The 20,643-nt window shown below is 41.9% G+C and overlaps 3 protein-coding genes across 5 annotated transcripts; 2 read left to right on the top strand and 1 right to left on the bottom strand.

The window, feature by feature from the left end:
• Positions 1-581: 581 nt before the first annotated feature.
• LOC123997094 (complement factor D-like) lies at positions 582-5,278 on the top strand. Its single transcript, XM_046301125.1, has 5 exons — positions 582-678; positions 950-1,112; positions 3,352-3,484; positions 4,512-4,766; positions 4,949-5,278. The coding sequence occupies exons 1-5, from the start codon at positions 627-629 to the stop codon at positions 5,102-5,104; spliced, it is 759 nt and encodes a 252-aa protein (XP_046157081.1). The 5' UTR covers positions 582-626; the 3' UTR covers positions 5,105-5,278.
• Positions 5,279-6,963: 1,685 nt separating this feature from the next.
• On the top strand, positions 6,964-11,271 carry LOC123997095 (spindlin-Z-like). Of its 3 annotated transcripts, none has more exons than XM_046301126.1 (5): positions 6,964-7,082; positions 7,785-7,826; positions 7,971-8,224; positions 8,391-8,624; positions 8,916-11,271. In XM_046301126.1, the coding sequence occupies exons 2-5, from the start codon at positions 7,807-7,809 to the stop codon at positions 9,119-9,121; spliced, it is 714 nt and encodes a 237-aa protein (XP_046157082.1). In that variant the 5' UTR covers positions 6,964-7,082; positions 7,785-7,806; the 3' UTR covers positions 9,122-11,271. The 3 variants fall into 3 exon arrangements, with proteins under 3 accessions (XP_046157082.1, XP_046157083.1, XP_046157084.1); XM_046301127.1 differs by having other exon boundaries at positions 6,976-7,082; positions 7,788-7,826; XM_046301128.1 differs by having other exon boundaries at positions 7,039-7,082; positions 7,750-7,826.
• Positions 11,272-13,342: 2,071 nt separating this feature from the next.
• On the bottom strand, positions 13,343-20,239 carry LOC123996911 (MICOS complex subunit MIC13-like). The gene is made up of 4 exons (XM_046300745.1): positions 20,071-20,239; positions 14,257-14,413; positions 14,088-14,139; positions 13,343-13,999 (listed from the first exon to the last, which is right to left on the bottom strand). The coding sequence occupies exons 1-4, from the start codon at positions 20,097-20,099 to the stop codon at positions 13,902-13,904; spliced, it is 336 nt and encodes a 111-aa protein (XP_046156701.1). The 5' UTR covers positions 20,100-20,239; the 3' UTR covers positions 13,343-13,901.
• Between the last annotated feature and the right edge of the window lie 404 nt (positions 20,240-20,643).

The raw sequence follows: 20,643 nt of genomic DNA, 5'->3' as shown, positions 1-20,643 counted from the left end.
CCATCCGGTGATGTGGTAGAGAAAAGCAGTCTGATATTCTCTGGGTTGATATCGCACTGTGCAGACTGGCAGGTATTGACCAAGCTGAAGCTGGCTGGTGTCCGAGCTCAGTGGCTAACTGACTAGCAGTGGCTAACTGACTACTAGCTATTTGCTAGTAGGCTGGCTATCTTCTGATGGGGGTTCCAGTTATAAAGTATAAAAATAGTAGATCCGCACCATATTGCGTGAGGCGGGTTGCAGGAAAGTATATTCAGTTCATAGATGAGATTAAAATATATAAGAAAAAAACAAAGAAACCGACTATTTACACGGGACAAGACAAACACATGTCCAACTGCTACGCCATCTTGAACGCATTAATAATTTACATCAACTTTAACTGACATGATTTCATAATATCACAGCCATCTTTCCTCAGAATACACCATCAAGGAACCCTTGAAACCAGCCACAGAGTAATATTGGGACACAGTCTGTGTGTGGCAATGGGGAAACAAAGACCCCGTACTGTCCGGAATTTGGAAAACAGCAAAAAATTGAGAAATAACCACCCCCCCCCTCCCCCCACCACACACACCTTTATATACCCGAGAGGTGCACCATGCCATTTGTCCATATGCACTATGGCAATCCGCTCAGTGGTTCTTCACATAGTGCTGATCATTGCCGTGAATGGTAAGGCATGTTTAAATTCTATAACACAGTAACTTCCATTAGCACCGAACTGACTACACCATGCAAACTAATATTGAAGTATAGTACTAGTTACGAAAAGAATATTTGACAAATGTTAATGCTTCTGCATACAGCTCTAAAGGCAGTTCATATTATATATGGCAGTAATGAATACTGACAAATAATTTGTTGTAAGCTGTGCAGATACAGTAGCAATGCAAAGCTATAGACAACAGCTATACAAAAAGTATTCTCTACTTTCTGTTCAAAGGCACTGAAGGGCACAAGGTGCCAAAGGTGGGTATTGTTGGTGGAAGAGAGGCAGCTCGCAACTCTCGTCCTTACATGGCTTCCTTACAGTCCCGAGGTCAACATTACTGTGGAGGAGTTCTGGTGAGAGAAGATTTTGTCCTCACTGCTGCTCACTGTGACAGGTGAGAAGTCTTTTCAGAATCTCTCAAACTCATTTATTTAAATGTTTTTTTACATTTTTATATTTTACTTTTTTTTTTACAATAACCAAAAAGCATACATAGACAACAAAAAAATAGACAACTTAACAATGACATACATTTCAACAAACGTGAATGACACCACACTTGCTCAGATTGACCCACTGTATCCACACCCAATGTTGTTTCCAACGCTTGCAAGACTCTGCCTCATATGACTTCAGATGATGTTATGTTGTTTCTGTCTGTAGCCAGATTTGATTCATATTTAAATAAAGCATGTGATTCTTCCATTCTCTTGACGTTGGAGTATCATTTGACGTCCAGTATTTAAGTAATAGCTTATTCAATATAAGTGACACAAATAATACTGTCCAAACCATTGGGTATCTCATCGCACCCTCGAGGATATACTATGTCTTGAAATATGCCAATAGACGGATTAAAAGTACATTTACATTGTAAAACGTCTGACAGATAGTTTTCTAACTCAAGCCCATAACTTTTGGACTTTATAGCATTCCCAGAAGGCAATAATGATTGAGTCATTAAGACATGACTCTGCCATTGTGCTGTAATTTGTGAATTTTGTCTCTTGTATAATACATTCTCTACATTAGTTTATACTGGATTAAGAGTATTAAATTAAATTAACTGTAATTTTAGTTTGTTACGTTCCAACAGTCCCTCCATCTGGTGCCAATATCAGTTATTTTTAAGTCTTGGTTCCAATAGTTCATATTTTTTTCTAAGCGATTGATTGCCAGTTAAATCTCTCTGCAAGGTTTTGTACGTCTTATCTATCATACAAGTATCTTTTTCTGACTCAAATAGGATCTGATGTCCAAACGCTTTCAGGTGGACATTTTGTGATATAAAACTTTTAAGCTGCATGCATTTCAAAATGTCTACATTAGTCAGTCCCAAATGCTTTTAATTCTGTCATGGAAATAATTGTATTTCCTATTACCACATCATTTACGGTTTCTATACCTTTAGTTTTCCACGTGGGCCAATTTAATCGGTGAATTCGGAAATGCTATCCAAGGATTGCTCCATTGTTTTTAGGGAGTGATATTGGTTCTTGTAGAATCCGTTTCATGTTCTTCAATGTTGTTATAGTGTTCTTAACTATGAAGTTGTTAATGTTCTTTGCTTTATCTTTTGAAAATAGACACGTGAAAACATTCTGGGGATGAGCATGCACATCTTCAATATGTACCCAGTGTTACTCTTTAGTGCATTTCATTATGTCGCAAGAAAAAGCCTTGGGTAGAGAGTTGAAACAATTCAAAGTCTGGAAGGTTAAAACCACCCTCCGACTTAGGAAGATGTAAAACTTTCCTTTTTAGTTAGAGTTGCATTTTTCCATGAAGTGAATTATGGCGGAGTACACTTTTTTTTAAATATATGTCTTTGGGGGGGGGGGGGGGGGGGTAATTGGTATTACTGAAAATAAATATTACAACTTTGGGAACCATCCCTGTCTTGTACCCCTTTCTAAAGCAAAATCATCAGATAATGTATAATTTCTGTATATTTTAGCTTTAGGATATTTATATAATATATTTATGACATTTATTATTTCAACTGGAAAGTTGAAGGATTCCAAAGTTTTTCATAGAAATGGCCATTCAAGACAGCCAAAAGCCTTTTCAGGTATCAACAGCCATTATTGATAAATCTACATCTTGTTTTTTAGCGTATTGTATACCGAAACATGTTTGTGTTTATTTTTAATAAACCTTGTTTGATTAATATGTATCAAGTCTGGTAAGACTTTTGCCATTCTTATGACTTTTGTTATTATTGTCACTAAATGTTATTAAATGTATGGGTCTGTAATCAATATGCAAGGGACACTCCAGATTTTCCTGGTTTTAATATAACTGAGATAATTGTTAGATACACGGAACTAGAAAGCACTGAATTGAGTGACATGTGTTTAATTTGATTATATAGGGGCACTACATTGTCCCAGTGATGTTATGAACAATTCTAATAGAAAGCAATCCATACCTGGTGCTTTTCTCTGAGCCAATGCTTTAACATTGTCTAATATTTATTTTGTGCCAATTTCTCATTTTTGTCTGCTGATAGTTGCGTCAGGGTTGTTGAGTCTAACAATGCTGTAGGATCAATCCAATATGTATTTCAATGTTATTGCACCAGTCTGTCAAGGTAAATACACAGGTAAATTCTTTCATGTGCTGATTTTCAGGCGTTACAAGGTGGTTCTTGGGGCTCACGACTTGTCAGAGGATGAAAATTCACAACAAAAATTCAATGTAGTTAAATACATTCCACACCCCAGGTTTGGGGACAACCTGGAGAATGACATCATGCTTCTCAAGGTGAGTGATAACCAGGACATAGCCTACAATAATCTCCATAGTGATACAAACTTCATTGTAGGTTTAAAATTCATGAAAAATACATACAAAATAATGTATATAATCATAGCCTATATACACTCAGTGTATAACAGCCTGAATTATTCGGGGCATGGTGTTCAATCGTTGCTCAGTTGGTATCAAGAGACCTACGTGTACCAGGAAAACATTCCCATACCAGTACACCACAGCCACCAGCCTGTACTATTGACACCAAGCAGGATGGGTCCATGGACTCATGGTGCTTATGCCAAATCCTGACTCTGCCATCAACTTGATGCAACAGGAACCAGGACTCGTCGGACCAGTCAATGCTTTTCCACTCCTCAATCGTCAAGTGTTGGTGATCGCATGCCCACTTGTTTTTATCTGACAGCAGTGAAACCTGGTGTGGTCGTCTGCTGCAATAGCAGTGACAAGGATCTACGAGTTGTGCACTCTGAGATGCCGTTCTGCACACCACTGTTGACTTGCAGGATTCTTGCCTGTCTCCTTCGACCTCTCTCATCAAAGAGCTGTTTACGCCCACAGGGCTGCCGCTGACTGGATGTTTTTTGTTTGTCACACCATTCTCTGTAAACCCTAGACACTGTTGTGTGTGAAAAGCAAAAGAGGCCGGACATTTCTGAGATACTGGAACCGGCGTGCCTGGCACAGACAAGCATTTCGCTACACTCGCATTAACATCTGCTAACCATGTGTATGTGACAAATAAAATTTGATTTGATTTGATTAACCACACTCAGTCACTTAGGTCACTCGTTTTGCCCAATCTAACATTCAATTGAACAGTAACTGTATGTTTCAATGCATTTCTGCCTGCTTTATGTAGCAAGCCATGGCCACGTGACTCACTGTCTGTAGGAGCGATCCTTTTTCGTGAACGGTGTGGTGTACCTAATAAACTGGCCTATGAGTGAATATTTACAACATAGATGAATACATACAGATTGTGTATAGAGTGTGCTATCTCTGTGATCTTTCTTAGTTGAGAGGGAGGGCCACCCTGAACAGAGCAGTGCAGCTGATCCCGCTGATGAATGGTTCGATGGCTGAGGGAAGCCTGTGCACCACGGCTGGCTGGGGGGACATAGATGATAACAGCACCCCACCAGACAAGCTGCAGGAGGTCAACGCCACCATCATATCACCCAGAGAGTGTGGCCGCCGGTGGAGTGGCGCCAACATCTCCAGGCGCACGGTGTGCGCAACAGGCCCCAGAGCTTTCCAAGGCTTCTGCTATGTATGACTGCACTGTTACAGGCTATAACTCTGCAATTAGTTTTTCCTGGTCAGGACAGGCTATTATTGGCTATAACTAGATTAGAGTTTCTCTTGGTCAAGGCACAAACTATGATACATGACTCCTCGGTTTTTCTGTATCACAAAGGAGAATGAATTCAAATGCATTGTTTGCTATTGCAGAGGGATTCAGGAGGTCCATTGGTGTGCAACGGGATGTCAGCGGGCGTCGTCTCTTTCTCAGGGGAGATATGTGCCAACTCTAGTAGCCCTGATGTGTACACACGAGTGACTTCGTACAGCCGATGGATTCAGAGGGAGTTGGCGAGAAACCCTTAAGGTTTTTGGCACGTAAGCCGCCAGTGTGTGCTTACACAAAATCTCACTATATGACTTATTAGGATTTCATTTAGAGCAGGGTTGCCCAAAGTCTTTGTTGAAGTGCTAAAGATAACACTTTTCTCTGATTGCGTGTTCCCTTGTTGCTATTCTTATTAAACTGCACTAATTTCAGCTTGTGTGTCTCACTTTGGAGTACTTGAGTTCCCTAAACAATTCAGTAAAAAACATTGGTCCATATACTTATCATTTCTTTCCTTGGTGTTCAAAGACTAAAAACAACCTCCACTGATTTTGTTAATTTGGTAAGTTTTGATGTAAGGTAAAAACAACACAATGTGACAATAGGAAACACAGACTCTCTACTTAATTTAGGTCCTTGGTCACTCACCTGGTCTGGCTGGTCAAGCAGTAGCCTCTGGATAAGCTGACCAATGTTTTCTGAAGTATGGACACACTATTGGCTCCAGGTTCTAGCACATCTCCATTATAGTTTACCTGAAGAGAAGTCAGCGTCAGATACTGCAGGTTGTCAGATTATGTCATTGATTGCTGTAATTGATTAATTCATCATTCCTACTTAATTTCCAGTCTCAAAGCATAATGTACTTACATGTCTGGGAGGGCAAAGTCTGGTCATGAGACATGTGGCATCCCATCTTTGATCATCTTGTAGAATCAGGTGTCCATCACAACATTAGGGTATGGGCTCTTACCTACAAAAGACAACATCAAGTCATGCATTTCAAAATGTTTCTTTGCTCACTCACATATGTTGCTTCATCCAACAAAAGACAGCATTTTTCCATCTTTTGATAGTGTAACCCACCCAGAGAGATTTCCCCACAGCAGTATGTCATCGGACCAGACTTCACTTCAGTGGAGGACGGGCCTGGGAACACAATAAAGATCAGTACCCTACACAGCACAGAGATCAGTACCCTACACATCACAGAGATCAGTGCCCTACACACCACAGAGATCAGTGCCCTACACACCACAGAGATCAGTGCCCTACACACCACAGAGATCAGTGCCCTACACACCACAGAGATCAGTGCCCTACACACCACAGAGATCAGTGCCCTACACACCACAGAGATCAGTGCCCTACACACCACAGAGATCAGTGCCCTACACACCACAGAGATCAGTGCCCTACACACCACAGAGATCAGTGCCCTACACACCACAGAGATCAGTGCCCTACACATCACAGAGATCAGTGCCCTACACACCACAGAGATCAGTGCCCTACACACCACAGAGATCTGTACCCTACACACCACAGAGATCAGTGCCCTACTCACCACAGAGATCACTACCCTACACATCACAGAGATCAGTGCCCTACTCACCACAGAGATCTGTACCCTACACACCACAGAGATCACTACCCTACACATCACAGAGATCAGTACCCTACACACCACAGAGATCAGTGCCCTACACACCACAGAGATCAGTGCCCTACACACCACAGAGATCAGTACCCTACACACCACAGTATAAGCATTCAAGGACCTGAACTTTCTTTCTTTTTCTTTTACACAGCAGTCCTACAGCATAGGTCTACCTGCAACATACCTCTACAACTTTCAGGTGTCATCTGTCACTCATAATTATTGATGTGCAACTGTCTCACCCAGAGGTTTCACCCAAGTAGCCTACCATTTGTTAAACCATACCTTTTTTGTTAAACCAACAGGGTCTTACCTTTGATCAATATCGTTCGACAGTTTACCAAAACGAAACCTGAGGTCACCACCACAATGACAACAATTCCCATTGTTCATTGCTCTCACGTTCACCTCCCTCTCTACTTTCATACCTCCTCAATGTTCTATGGGGGCTGTAGTTTTTTCTCCCATGGAAGTATCCTCCCATTTTCCATAGGTTTCGCGAGGTTTGCATGGGCGGCAGTGTGCATTTCTCTGCAGGAAGAATTGGATATTTTTGGGATGAAATTCGTGTACAGGTAATTTTATATTTTCGATAGAGAATATAGGCCATCGGCGTATAGCTTATTTATCGGGGTCATGGATCCACATTTACATTTGTGCCGAACAACAGTATTGTAGAGTTGTCATAAAGACAATGATTTTTGATAACATATTACGATCAAACAGTGCCTGTGGCGCGTATTATCCATGTCTCATCAGCAGTGTATGCGATATGTTAGATCTTAAAACATTGGCGATTCATTTTTGATACAATCGTTGCGACGAATTCAAATAGGCTGCAATCATTTCTGCATGTTTGTCTGATACAGTGGAGGCTGACGTATTTTCTTGAAGTTGAATAGCACATCTCTTGATCTCTCATAGCCAACTTGCAATCTATGAGTTTGTTGTTCATGAATAACGATTGTGTTAGTTCAAATAGTGACATAATGAATTACTATCGATTGACATTTTGAGTAAAGATATATAACTGCGGCAGTTTTGTTCCTTTAAAAAATAAGTACATTCTGCATTGATTGCAGTGACCTCCATCGATGCATTGCATACAAGGAAATGACCAGGAAGTTATTCAGACATGCTAAGCTATTGGCTGCTCTCTTTGTCTGTCTCAACCACTACTTTACAGCTCAGTATCTTTCCAGACTAGTATTATTTTAAAGAAAATGGCTGTTTCTCTCACAGAATTTCTGAGCATCGTTGTCTGTTTGTTCCTTCAGCAGTATTTGAATTTTTGGAGGGATGTCCAAGAAAAGGGGCAGGTATGTGTAAATATGTAGTTTTCTATAATTATGTTATCATAACATTAACACTTGGAGATTTTCCTCTTTCCAGACGGTCAGAGAAAGCTGCACGTATGTAGGCTACACTTACAAACAAATATGATTTGCTTAACTATCCCCCAGAAAGCGGAGTAGCGGGGAGCTGAGTGATTCCACAGTGATGACCCCTGACCCCAACAGTCTCCTGGGAGTAAGAATACAGCACAATTGGAGGGAGAAGGGCAACCAGAGCAAATGGAAAGGCACCGTCTTGGACCGTCTCAGTGTCAACCCCTCACTATTTATGGTCAAGTACGATGGGTTTGACTGTGTCTACGGCATCGAGCTATTCAAGGACGAAAGGGTGTCTAATCTACAGGTCCTGACAGAGAAAGTTGGTGAGTGATGTGATGGGTTCCTTTTTTAGTTCAGGCATCACATCTTCTCAGAGTAATGCAAAAACATGCTTTTATTGTATATCTGATACTGCATGATCAGACAGTAGGGACACAGTGGCTATGTGATGTTGGTCTCTGCCTTGATGACATTTATCTGCCTCCACAGTCAACAACAAGATCAAGGTTCCTCACGGGGCGGAGGAGTTGGTAGGCAAAGCGGTGGAACACCTATTTGAGAAGGAGGATGGAGAGAAGAATGAGTGGCGAGGCATGGTCCTCTCCAGGGCTCCCATCATGACTAACTGGTATTACATCACCTATGAGAAGGACCCCGTGCTCTACATGTACCAGTTGTGGGACGACTACGCAGATGGAGATCTCAGGATCTTACCTGAAGCAGGTACCGAACATTTCTCTGCTTCAGCATCATCTCCACCTGCAGCAGAGTGTTCAGATACTTCTCCCTAAAGAAAACAGGAGGGTGATTATAGAGTAGAAATTGTTTGGTCTTTACACACTAATTATTAGATGATGATGGCTTTAGGAGTGTTGTGGACAATATTTGACAAATATTTCTATATTTGAATACATATAATCATGTTGGTTAAGATAGCATCTTTTGATAATGCCCCGAAGTAGATTTGAAGAACAGATCCCTAGCATTGATGTTATTCATTGTTTTTCTCTGTAGAAAATAAGCACTTGCTTCCGGCCGACCGAAAGCCCGGCGAGGAGACTGAGAGCTTAGTGGGGAAGCAGGTTGAGTATGTTACTGACAAAGGTGTGAAGCGAACAGGCCTGGTGATCTATCAAGTCCCTGCCAAGCCTTCCGTATACTACATCAAATACGACGATGACTTTCACATCCATGTCTATGACCTGGTCAAGACCACCTAGGACACTTGATTGCTCACTCCATTGCTTACTTTTCACGTATCCTCCTCACTCTCTCTCCATCTCTCTTAAGGCCCTGGACGGTATAACAGTTACGCTTTATTATTCAGGAAGTGCAATCTTTTATTCCACATTTAAAACTAGTTCTATGGTATGCACAGCAGAACTGTAGCAATGCTATTGTAGGCCACTAGGAGGAGAGTGGGAACATGTACACTTGGAAGGACCTATTTAAACCTCCTCACTTCTTCAGTTACCCCATTTGGTTGTTGTGCTGCACAGTAGATTCACATCTCGGACAGTCCAGGAGTGCACCTTGCCCTACAATGACAGACTTACTGTAAAGTGCAATAACGACCGCGTTTGAATTGTCTCCCACATCCTGATGCTCAATTATCTTTATTCAAAGCTGAACTGAATTATATATTATAAAACGAATAGTTAAATCTGGCCCCGATAGCCATTCATATGTGGTCCTTGAATGACCAAACAGCAAGCATGATGTATAGGTGAATATTTGTAGAGACTAGTTTGAGCTGTCGTGTTCAGTGAAGCCTTTGAAGGAGAAATGCAATAAGCTGTGATGCCCCTGAACGTATCATTTTTTGGTTTTTAAATACTGCCTTTATTAATAGGTAACTATGTTTGATTTATGTGTCAGTCAGTTCATAGACAATCATTCCTTGATGAACCCACAGTGCTATCATTGGCTTCATAGTACTGGGTTGCACTGGCCTAGGAGTACTGATGGTTCAATTACTAGTTTGAACATCAAACAAATTATTCATAATGCTGAATCAAGACTTGTTAGAAACAAGGAATACAGGTCTTCATAAAGTTCGGGCAAGTTTTTCCTGACCAGACAAACCTGATTAATTTGTAGAGATTGGGAAAAGGCCTTAACAATACCTGACCAGGTTCAGAATCCCAACATCATCAGACTATGATTAGCTCGAGTGGAATAGAGGCAGTGCTTTACACTACATTCTGATCTTGAATAGAAAACAAACATAAAGTGCCTTCAGGCTGATCATGTCGCCATACTGTATATATTTGCTAACCGCTCACAATGTTATTCCATTTACTGTTAAGGCCACTATTTGGTCAGTATTAGTCAAAGTAAAAAATGCTTTAATGAAAAAGTGTCAAATGCTGCGTACCAAGTTTTTGCTATTGTCTGTTTGTATAAGAGGATATGTGCAATGTTTGGCAGTTAATGCAGTATAAGACTTTCCTCCAATCGAACATCCATGACCGTTGATTAGTCTCATTCAAATGTTGATATTGTAGGGTGCACTTTAAATTACTCACATAAATATGCTAAAGATTTAGCACATTGTCTTTTTCTGTCAAGATACTTTTTTTGTGCAAGAACAAGTGGCATATTGCAGCATCGGTATATCATAATGGTAAAAACGCATGGAGAAAAGAAAAGTTATAACACGCATACGGTATTTAATCCAACTTTTGTGTAGTGTATTGTAAATGTATGCTGTTGTGATTACTCCTGTTAAATTGTAAATATCCCATTGAAATACCAGCTTTAAAGTCCATCTAGAATTCTCACAGAGGAATGCTGCAAAGACTGCATTCAAAAAGCCTGCAGCCAGGCTGGCTTCACTTTTTAATCTTATTTTAAAGACTTGGGAGCTATAGTACATAATGTACAAACCTAAGTAAGTCCAAAACGCAAATGTTTTGGCTAGAAGTATTTAAATGTAGTCTCCTGTCCTTAGTCTCACTCCAGGGCATACAGTGCATTGGTCCATGGTGTACATAAGGTTAATTCTATCGATTGTCAGATTTGCATGCATCACTTGAATGCAGCCTTGAGTGCATTCAAGCATATTGGTTATTTTGACAGTTGCAGAGGTAAAAAAAAATCTTGTGGGAGTCTTTGCAGACTAATTTTACTAAAATGTTTATGTAGAAAATGTGACTGTAAAAAAAACATTGTCAGTGCTTCTTTGCTACTTGTATCGCCACCAGTTGTGCTGTGGTGTTTCTATGTACAGTAAAATGAAACTCCAAAAGATTGTACACTCTTCTGTTATCCTCCATCTTTCATTCCTCCCAGGTCTGGAATTGTAGCAATTACCAACCCATTTGTGTAATTATTTTCATCATGAGTAATAAAGTTAGTTTTTTTTGCACATCCCTTTCCTCTGCCATTTTTCATCTATTCAATATACAGTGGGGCAAAAAAGTATTTAGTCAGCCACCAATTGTGCAAGTTCTCCCACTTTAAAAGATGAGAGGCCTGTAATTTTCATCATAGGTGCACTACAACTATGACAGACAAAATGAGAAAACAAATCCAGAAAACCACATTGTAGGATTTTTAATGAATGTATTTGCAAATTATGGTGGAAAATAAGTATTTGGTCAATACCAAAAGTTTCTCAATACTTTGTTATATACCCTTTGTTGGCAATGACAGAGGTCAAACGTCTTCACAAGGTTTTCACACCCTGTTGCTGGTATTTTGGCCCATTCCTCCATGCAGATCCCCTCTAGAGCAGTGATGTTTTGGGGCTGTTGCTGGGCAACACGGACTTTCAACTCCCTCCAAAGATTTTCTATGGGCTTGAGATCTGGAGACGGGCTAGGCCACTCCAGGACCTTAATGCTTCTTACGAAGCCACTCCTTCAACGCCCTTGCTGATGGAAGGAGGTTTTCACTCGAAATGTCATGATACATGGCCCCATTCATTCTTTCCTTTACACGGATCAGTCGTCCTGGTCCCTTTGCAGAAAAGCAGCCACAAAGCATGACGTTTCCACCCCCATGCTTGACAGTATGTATGGTGATCTCCGGATGCAACTCAGCATTCTTTGTCCTCCAAACACGACGAGTTGAGTTTTTACCAAAAAGTTATATTTTGGTTTCATCTGACCATATGACATTCTCCCAATCTTCTTCTGGATCATCCAAATGCTCTCTAGCAAACTTCAGACAGGCCTGGACATGTACTGGCTTAAGCTGGGGGACACGTCTGGCACTGCAGGATTTGAATCCCTGGCGGCATAGTGTGTTATTGATGGTAGGCTTTGTTACTTTGGTCCCAGTTCTCTGCAGGTCATTCACTAGGTCCCCCCGTGTGGTTCTGGGATTTTTGCTCACCGTTCTTGTGATCATTTTGACCTCACGGGGTGAGATCTTGCGTGGAGCCCCAGATCGAGGGAGATTATCAGTGGTCTTGTATATCTTCCATTTCCTAATAATTGCTCCCACAGTTGATTTATTCAAACCAAGCTGCTTACCTATTGCAGATTCAGTCTTCCCAGCCTGGTGCAGCTCTACAATTTTGTTTCTGGTGTCCTTTGACAGCTCTTTGGTCTTGGTCATAGTGGAGTTTGGAGTATGACTGTTTGAGGTTGTGGACAGGTGTCTTTTATACTGATTACAAGTTAAAACAGGTGCCATTAATACAGGTAACGAGTGGAGGACAGAGAAGCCTCTTAAAGAAGTTACAGGTCTGTGAAAGCCAGACATCTTGCTTGTTTGTAGGTGACCAAATACTTATTTTCCACCATAATTTGCAAATAAATTGATTAAAAGTCCAACAATGTGATTTTCTGGATTTTTTCTCTCTCATTGTCTGTCATAGTTGAAGTGTACCTATGATGAAAATTACAGGCCTCATCTTTTTAAGTGGGAGAACTTGTACACTTGGTGGCTGACTAAATACTTTTTTGCCCCACTGTAGGAGGTACAGTATGATTTACAGTTCATTTAAATTTGACGGAACCTTTACCAACACTCTTTAAGTTTTAGGACTTCATGTACAAATTGTAGCATGCAATACAGACATGACCTTACACCCAAGTACCCCCAAAAGTACATATTTTAGTTGTGGCCCCAGACAAGCACACCTGATTCTACTTGTCAACTAATCACCAAGCCCTTGACAATTTGAATCAGGTGTTTTTATCTGGGGCTACAACAAAAATGTGTGCTGTTGGGCGGTACTCGAGGACCGGAATTTGGAAACTCTGTCTTACAGTATACTTAAAACCCTGTTCTTGGAGAGCTACTGTCCTGTAGGTTTTAACGCCAACTCTAATATAGAGCACCTTATTCTAATAATTAGCTGGTTGATCAGCTGCATCAGGTTAGGTACAACTGGGGTAGCGTTCCAGGACAGAGATCCAGGAACAGGGTTGGAGAACCCTAACCTAAACATATTCATCAGTTCAACAGACAACGCATCACACCAAATGTCTCACAACTGACATGTTTAGGTTTATTATAGACTCAGAAAATGGTTAAATATCTATATACACACACACAAGACATTATTTCTGTATAAAATATGTGTTGGATCATGATGGGATAGGTTGGGAATTGGGTCAAAGCCAGAACAATATATAATCGGTCTTAAATAAAAATCGCAAAATTAACAATGTGTATACGCACTAAACATGTCCATCAGGATATACTTAGATTTCTCTCTTGGGTGCAGGTCTTTCTGTGGTACCCAAGTTCTGTCATCATTTGACTCAAAAAGTAGGGTAAAAGAAGATTGTTATCTGCTTGTGTTGACAAATTGCTGTCAACACAACAAAATGCAAATATTGAGTCCTGGCATTATCAGCAACTAGACTAAACAAAAAAAGTATAATTGGCCTAAACCTAATTCTGCAAATGTTACTGTACCGCTGCATTTTTTTGCATTCAAAGCAAGCAAGTGACTTTTACAGGAGGGCTGTATGTATTTGCACCAGTCGCGTTACTCCAGAGGATTTGGTTCTTAAATGTCTGCTAGTTGCATGATGTCACTCATTTGGCGAGGTCTTTCAGGTACTGCAAGCCTTGGTTGGTGTAGTCACCCACTGCTGTAGGGCCCGATGAAAGAGCAGATATGGAGGAGTGCACCCCTGGAACACAATAAGACAAAAGCTCTTTAAAATAGCTCAATTTTAGACTTGGAAGTCCTTTATGAATTAGCGGTCAACCATTTCTTACCCGAGTTCCACGCTTCAACAGGGGCAAATCCGATTTTAGGGAAATCTGGAAGCTAAAAGAAACAGTGTACATTTTACCTCCCTCACATATTCTCACTTACCTCATACGCCACAGCGCATTGTTCTGTCGGTCAGAACCAGCTAAATCAGTACAATAATGGCATATTTACCTCAAAGCCAAAGTACTTCACCCACTCATCCACTGCAGGGGGAATGGCAGCTTTAGCTTTTCCTAGGACCTCGGAGCCCTGCTCACTTCCCCCTAATAGTCCAGAATCATAGGCAACATACAAAGCACCTCCTGCAATGGTCACCTTAGTCGCCAACCTGTAAGAGAAAAAGATAGGGACACTGGGATGAAACAACTTTGTGGATGGTAAGAAGTGCCTCGTTTTAGATGACAGAAATACAGTTTTAAGCTACACCTGACTACCCATATGCACATAGTCAATTCATAGCAACATCATGGAGAATAAGTTATCATGATGCATTAACGTTAGGTTTATCTGACTGTCAATCGGGTGCAGCTTATTGAGCTAGCTAGCAAACAAGCTGCAGTTAGTGTTGTTAGTTAGGTAACTTTACATCTAAACCCAGAGGCGCAACATCGCAAGACTTCTGTGAATGCTTACGAAACAGACCAAGCAGATGCACATTTTACAGTGACCTTTATTATCCACGGCACAAGGTGCACCTGTATAATGATCATGCAGTTTAATCAGCTTCTTGATATGGCACCCCTGTCAGGTGGATGGACTATCTTGACAAAAGGTTCCATTGCTCACTTACAGGGATGTAAACAAACTTGTGCACAAGATTTGAGAGCATTTCTGGGATCTTTTATTTAAGCTCATGAAACACAGGAACAACACTTTACATATTGCGTTTATATTTTTGTTCAGTGTACAGTACCAACTAAAAGTTTGCACACACCTACTCATTCAAGGGTTTTTTATTTTTACTATTTTCTACATTGTAGAATAATAGTGAAGACAACACATATGAAATCATGCAGTGAACAAGAAAAAGTGTTAAACAAATCAAAATATATTTTATAGTTGAGATTCTTCAAATTAGCCACGCTTTGCCTTAACAACTTTGCACACTCTTCGCATTCCCTTTTTGAGGACTATTTTTTCTCAACTTTAGTTAAGTTAGTAAATATTTTCTGAACTCCATTTCTTGAACTGCATTGTTGGTTAAGGGATTGCAAGTAAGCATTTCACGGTAAGGTCTACACCTACTGTATTCGGCGCATGTGACAAATAACATTTGATTTGATGGCATGAACAGACGACCATTACAGCCGATGACGTGTTTCTGCGCATGAGCTTATCTAGCCAATGTCGCCTCCGAGCGTGATCTGTGATTTCTATTGGAGCAGCAGTTTCATACTGTACCTTCTTTGGTTACATGTAACTAGCTAGATGGCCAGCAGATCCAACCCGCTTGCATACAGCTGCACTTACGGTCTGAACAGTAAAATTAATCGCTTGCGGTATGGTTTTGGAAGCATAAGGCCGGTTTGTTCATATAAGCAAAAAATATATATATTAAATTGATAAACACCTTGATAGAATTAGGGCGTGTGTTCCCACATGGCCATACAGTGCATTCGGAAAGTATTCAGATCCCTAGACTTTTTCCACATTTTGTTACGTTATACAGCCTTATTCTAAAATGGATTACATAAATTTTTTCCCATTTACATTTACATTTAAGTCATTTAGCAGACGCTCTTATCCAGAGCGACTTACAAATTGGTGCATTCACCTTATGACATCCAGTGGAACAGCCACTTTACAATAGTGCATCTACATATTTTAGGGGGGGGGGTGAGAAGGATTACTTTATCCTATCCTAGGTATTCCTTAAAGAGGTGGGGTTTCAGGTGTCTCCGGAAGGTGGTGATTGACGCCGCTGTCCTGGCGTCGTGAGGGAGTTTGTTCCACCATTGGGGAGCCAGAGCAGCGAACAGTTTTGACTGGGCTGAGCGGGAACTGTACTTCCTCAGTGGTAGGGAGGCGAGCAGGCCAGAGGTGGATGAACGCAGTGCCCTTATTTGGGTGTAGGGCCTGATCAGAGCCTGGAGGTACTGAGGTGCCGTTCCCCTCACAGCTCCGTAGGCAAGCACCATGGTCTTGTAGCGGATGCGAGCTTCAACTGGAAGCCAGTGGAGAGAGCGGAGGAGCGGGGTGACGTGAGAGAACTTGGGAAGGTTGAACACTAGACGGGCTGCGGCGTTCTGGATGAGTTGTAGGGGTTTAATGGCACAGGCAGGGAGCCCAGCCAACAGCGAGTTGCAGTAATCCAGACGGGAGATGACAAGTGCCTGGATTAGGACCTGCGCCGCTTCCTGTGTGAGGCAGGGTCGTACTCTGCGGATGTTGTAGAGCATGAACCTACAGGAACGGGCCACCGCCTTGATGTTAGTTGAGAACGACAGGGTGTTGTCCAGGATCACGCCAAGGTTCTTAGCGCTCTGGGAGGAGGACACAATGGAGTTGTCAACCGTGATGGCGAGATCATGGAACGGGCAGTCCTTCCCCGGGAGGAAGAGCAGCTCCGTCTTGCCGAAGTTCAGCTTGAGGTGGTGATCCGTCATCCACACTGATATGTCTGCCAGACATGCAGAGATGCGATTCGCCACCTGGTCATCAGAAGGGGGAAAGGAGAAGATTAATTGTGTGTCGTCTGCATAGCAATGATAGGAGAGACCATGTGAGGTTATGACAGAGCCAAGTGACTTGGTGTATAGCGAGAATAGGAGAGGGCCTAGAACAGAGCCCTGGGGGACACCAGTGGTGAGAGCGCATGGTGAGGAGACAGATTCTCGCCACGCCACCTGGTAGGAGCGACCTGTCAGGTAGGACGCAATCCAAGCGTGGGCCACGCCGGAGATGCCCAACTCGGAGAGGGTGGAGAGGAGGATCTGATGGTTCACAGTATCGAAGGCAGCCGATAGGTCTAGAAGGATGAGAGCAGAGGAGAGAGAGTTAGCTTTAGCGGTGCGGAGCGCCTCCGTGATACAGAGAAGAGCAGTCTCAGTTGAATGACTAGTCTTGAAACCTGACTGATTTGGATCAAGAAGGTCATTCTGAGAGAGATAGCGGGAGAGCTGACCAAGGACGGCATGTTCAAGAGTTTTGGAGAGAAAAGAAAGAAGGGATACTGGTCTGTAGTTGTTGACATCGGAGGGATCGAGTGTAGGTTTTTTCAGAAGGGGTGCAACTCTCGCTCTCTTGAAGACGGAAGGGACGTAGCCAGCGGTCAGGGATAAGTTGATGAGCGAGGTGAGGTAAGGGAGAAGGTCTCCGGAAATGGTCTGGAGAAGAGAGGAGGGGATAGGGTCAAGCGGGCAGGTTGTTGGGCGGCCGGCCGTCACAAGACGCGAGATTTCATCTGGAGAGAGAGGGGAGAAAGAGGTCAGAGCACAGGGTAGGGCAGTGTGAGCAGAACCAGCGGTGTCGTTTGACTTAGCAAACGAGGATCGGATGTCGTCGACCTTCTTTTCAAAATGGTTGACGAAGTCATCTGCAGAGAGGGAGGAGGATTCAGGAGGGAGGAGAAGGTGGCAAAGAGCTTCCTAGGGTTAGAGGCAGATGCTTGGAATTTAGAGTGGTAGAAAGTGGCTTTAGCAGCAGAGACAGGAGGAAAATGTAGAGAGGAGGGAGTGAAAGGATGATGATTTCCCCTCATCAAATCTACACACAATACCCCATAATGACAATGCAAAAACAGATTTTTAGAAACAACGATTCAGACCCTTTACTCAGTACTTTGTTGAAGCACATTTGTCAGCGATTATAGCCTCAAGTATTCTTGGGTATGATGCTACAAGCTTGGCACACCTGTATTTGGAGACTTTCTCCCATTCTTCTCTGCAGATCCTCTCAAGCTCTGTCAGGTTGGATGAGGTGCATCACTGCACAGCTATTTTCAGGTCTCTCCAGAGATGTTCGAACGGATTCAAGTCCGTGCTATGGCTGGGCCACTCAAGGACATTCAGAGACCTGTCCCGAAGCCACTCCTGTGTTGTCTTGGCTGTGTGCTTAGGGCTGTTGTCCTGTTGGAAGATGAACCTTCGCCCTGGTCTGAGGTTCCTAGTGCTCTGGAGCAGGTTTCATCAAGGATCTCTCTGTACTTTGCTTCTTTCATCTTTACCTCGATCCTGACGAGTCTCCCAGTTTTTGCCACTGAAAAACATCCCCACAGCATGATGCTGCCACCACCATGCTTTACCATAGGGATGGTGGTAGGTTTCCTCCAGACACGACGCTCGGCATTCAGGCCAAAAAGTTAAATCTTGGTTTCATCTGACCAGAGAATCTTGTTTGTCATGGTCTGAGTCGTATAGGTGCCTTTTGGCAAACTCCAAGCGGGCTGTCATGTGCCTTTTACTGAGGAGTGGCTTTCGTCTGACCACTCTACCATAAAGCCTGATTGGTGGAATGCTGCAGAGATGGTTGTCCTGCTGGAAGGTTCTCTAATCTCCACAGAGGAGCTCTGTCAGTGACCATCAGGTTATTGGTCACCTTCCTGACCAAGGCCCGTCTCCCCCCATTGCTCAGTTTGTCTGGGCAGCCAGCACTAGGAAGAGTCTTGGTGGTTCTTGACACGCACTGTCAACTGTGGGACCTTATATAGACAGGTGTGTGCCCTTCCAAATCATGTCCAATCAATTGAATTTACCACAGGTGGACCCCAATCAAGTTGTAGAACCATCTCAAGGATGATCAATGGAGACAGGATGCATCGGAGCTCAATTTCAGGTCGCATAGGGATCATTTTTATTTTTTATATATGTACAAAAATATAAAAAATTCTTGTTTTGACTGTCATTATGTGGTATTTTGTGTAGATTGATTGGTGAAAAAATAATTTCATCAATTTTAGAATAATGCTGTAATGTAACACAATATGGAAAGAGGAAAGGGGTCTGAATACTTTCCAAATGCACTGTATCTCCATGTTAGGGCTTGTTTATGGAAAACAGACCGAAGTCAGGAGGCTACCACCTGTGCTAATTAGCTGTCTAGCATGCTCCGAACATCTGTATGCAAGAATAACTCTGGAAGTGTAGTTTCGTCAGATGGAGGGGTTGGTTGTTTAGCAATAAAAGCGATGCGTACACAACTATGGGGCAAAACAGATGCGGTTGGCTTAGATTGTTGACAACATGTATATATGTTTATTGAAAACAATTACATTTGCACAATGAGCACTTGTTGTCTCAAATACATTGTTACAGTTGTTGGTTAACTAGCTAGCAGTTTTTTTGCATCGCCATGAAATCAGTCAACATCTCAAAACAAGACATTTATAGCTTTATGGATCTGTGCAAAGCTATTTTTTGCATTTGAAGGATTCTCGTTGATGAAAGATAAGGGCCACATGTTTTTTTCGAAAGCCTTATCGCAAGAGATGATTGATGTTTCTAAACGGTAAAACAGTGTCGGGTTTGTAGTTCACGAGGCAGTTGTGGGCGAAGCTAATGGCTGATAATTGTAGGGAGAAGGCATACAAAGCTCCCCCTCGCCCTCCATTTGGCAAATCTGACAATAACTTTATCCTCTTTATTCCTGCTTACAAGGAAATACTCAAAAAGGAAGTACCAGTGACGCTCTCAATACGGAAGTGGTCCATTGAAGTGGACGCTAAACTACAGGATTGTTTCCATTACCATGTCAATCAACGCTTGACAAGAAACGTGGTTCACACCCCAGATTTTGACGTCAACTCAGTCCCATTAGTTTTCATTGCAGCCTCGTTTGCACAAATTTGTACGGAACGGTGTTAGTCGCCGTTAGTAGGTTGTTTCGCTAGCTAGTTCACGACAACAGGGTAACTATAAAACTAGCTAGCCAAATTCAAGGCAAATCTGTAGCTCGCTAAATGTCAACCTGCTTCAAGCTTGCCATATTACTTGCTAGCTAACGTTAGCTATACTAATGTTTATCGTGAGTATGAAATGGAAAACTTACTTTAGAACAGGTAAAATCTTGCCAGCCATAGTGTCACGGGTAAATCAATGTATATATATTTTTTTAAATGAACGTTTATTTAGTTGCAACAGCAAGCATGAAATAAATGAGCTCGACCACGAATAGTAACCGGCTACATTGAAGGGCAAACCCAGTGACATAGCTGTGAGTCAATAAAGTTTTTTATTTTTTTACATTGCGAGAGTAGCTGATTCGCAAAGATATCCATCCAAATAAATATATTTAGAGACTGTAATTTTCCAAAGCGATTTATATTTATCCTACAAATAAAAATGTTTTTTTCTGGATTTCGACTGGGTACAATAAACGAATAATGGATTGAATAAGTTTGATGCTATTTGATGCGGCTGCGGACCGGCTGCTGCTGATCATGAGGAGGGGAGGGAAGGGGGATGAGGAATTTTTGTTTTGTTTTGTCCATTTCAGAACACAAGAAAACAAATGCATAGTGCATGCATAAAAAGAATACAGGCACACTAAAAATCAGAAACATATTTATGACAGTGATAATGAAAGTGATAACAATAGGCCCATCTGCATACCTTGCTGTTT

Source organism: Oncorhynchus gorbuscha, linkage group LG15 (genome assembly GCF_021184085.1).
Source record: "Oncorhynchus gorbuscha isolate QuinsamMale2020 ecotype Even-year linkage group LG15, OgorEven_v1.0, whole genome shotgun sequence".
Lineage (NCBI taxonomy): Eukaryota > Metazoa > Chordata > Actinopteri > Salmoniformes > Salmonidae > Oncorhynchus > Oncorhynchus gorbuscha.
The sequence above is the reverse complement of the archived record's forward strand: the minus strand, read 5'-3'. Positions and strand labels throughout refer to the sequence as shown.

Excerpts from the sequence above, each read along its gene's own strand:
- LOC123997094 (XM_046301125.1), top strand. The coding sequence starts at position 627 with ATGGCAATCCGCTCAGTGGTTCTTCACATAGTGCTGATCATTGCCGTG. Across the intron at positions 3,485-4,511 it reads ATGACATCATGCTTCTCAAG|TTGAGAGGGAGGGCCACCCT; the intron begins GTGAGTGATAAC and ends GATCTTTCTTAG. Across the intron at positions 4,767-4,948 it reads CTTTCCAAGGCTTCTGCTAT|AGGGATTCAGGAGGTCCATT; the intron begins GTATGACTGCAC and ends TTGCTATTGCAG.
- LOC123997095 (XM_046301126.1), top strand. The coding sequence starts at position 7,807 with ATGTCCAAGAAAAGGGGCAG. Across the intron at positions 8,225-8,390 it reads GGTCCTGACAGAGAAAGTTG|TCAACAACAAGATCAAGGTT; the intron begins GTGAGTGATGTG and ends CTGCCTCCACAG. Across the intron at positions 8,625-8,915 it reads CAGGATCTTACCTGAAGCAG|AAAATAAGCACTTGCTTCCG; the intron begins GTACCGAACATT and ends TTTTCTCTGTAG.
- LOC123996911 (XM_046300745.1), bottom strand. The coding sequence starts at position 20,099 with ATGGCTGGCAAGATTTTACCTGTTCTAAA. Across the intron at positions 14,414-20,070 it reads AAGATTTTACCTGTTCTAAA|GTTGGCGACTAAGGTGACCA; the intron begins GTAAGTTTTCCA and ends TTTCTCTTACAG. Across the intron at positions 14,140-14,256 it reads TGAAGTACTTTGGCTTTGAG|CTTCCAGATTTCCCTAAAAT; the intron begins GTAAATATGCCA and ends TGTTTCTTTTAG.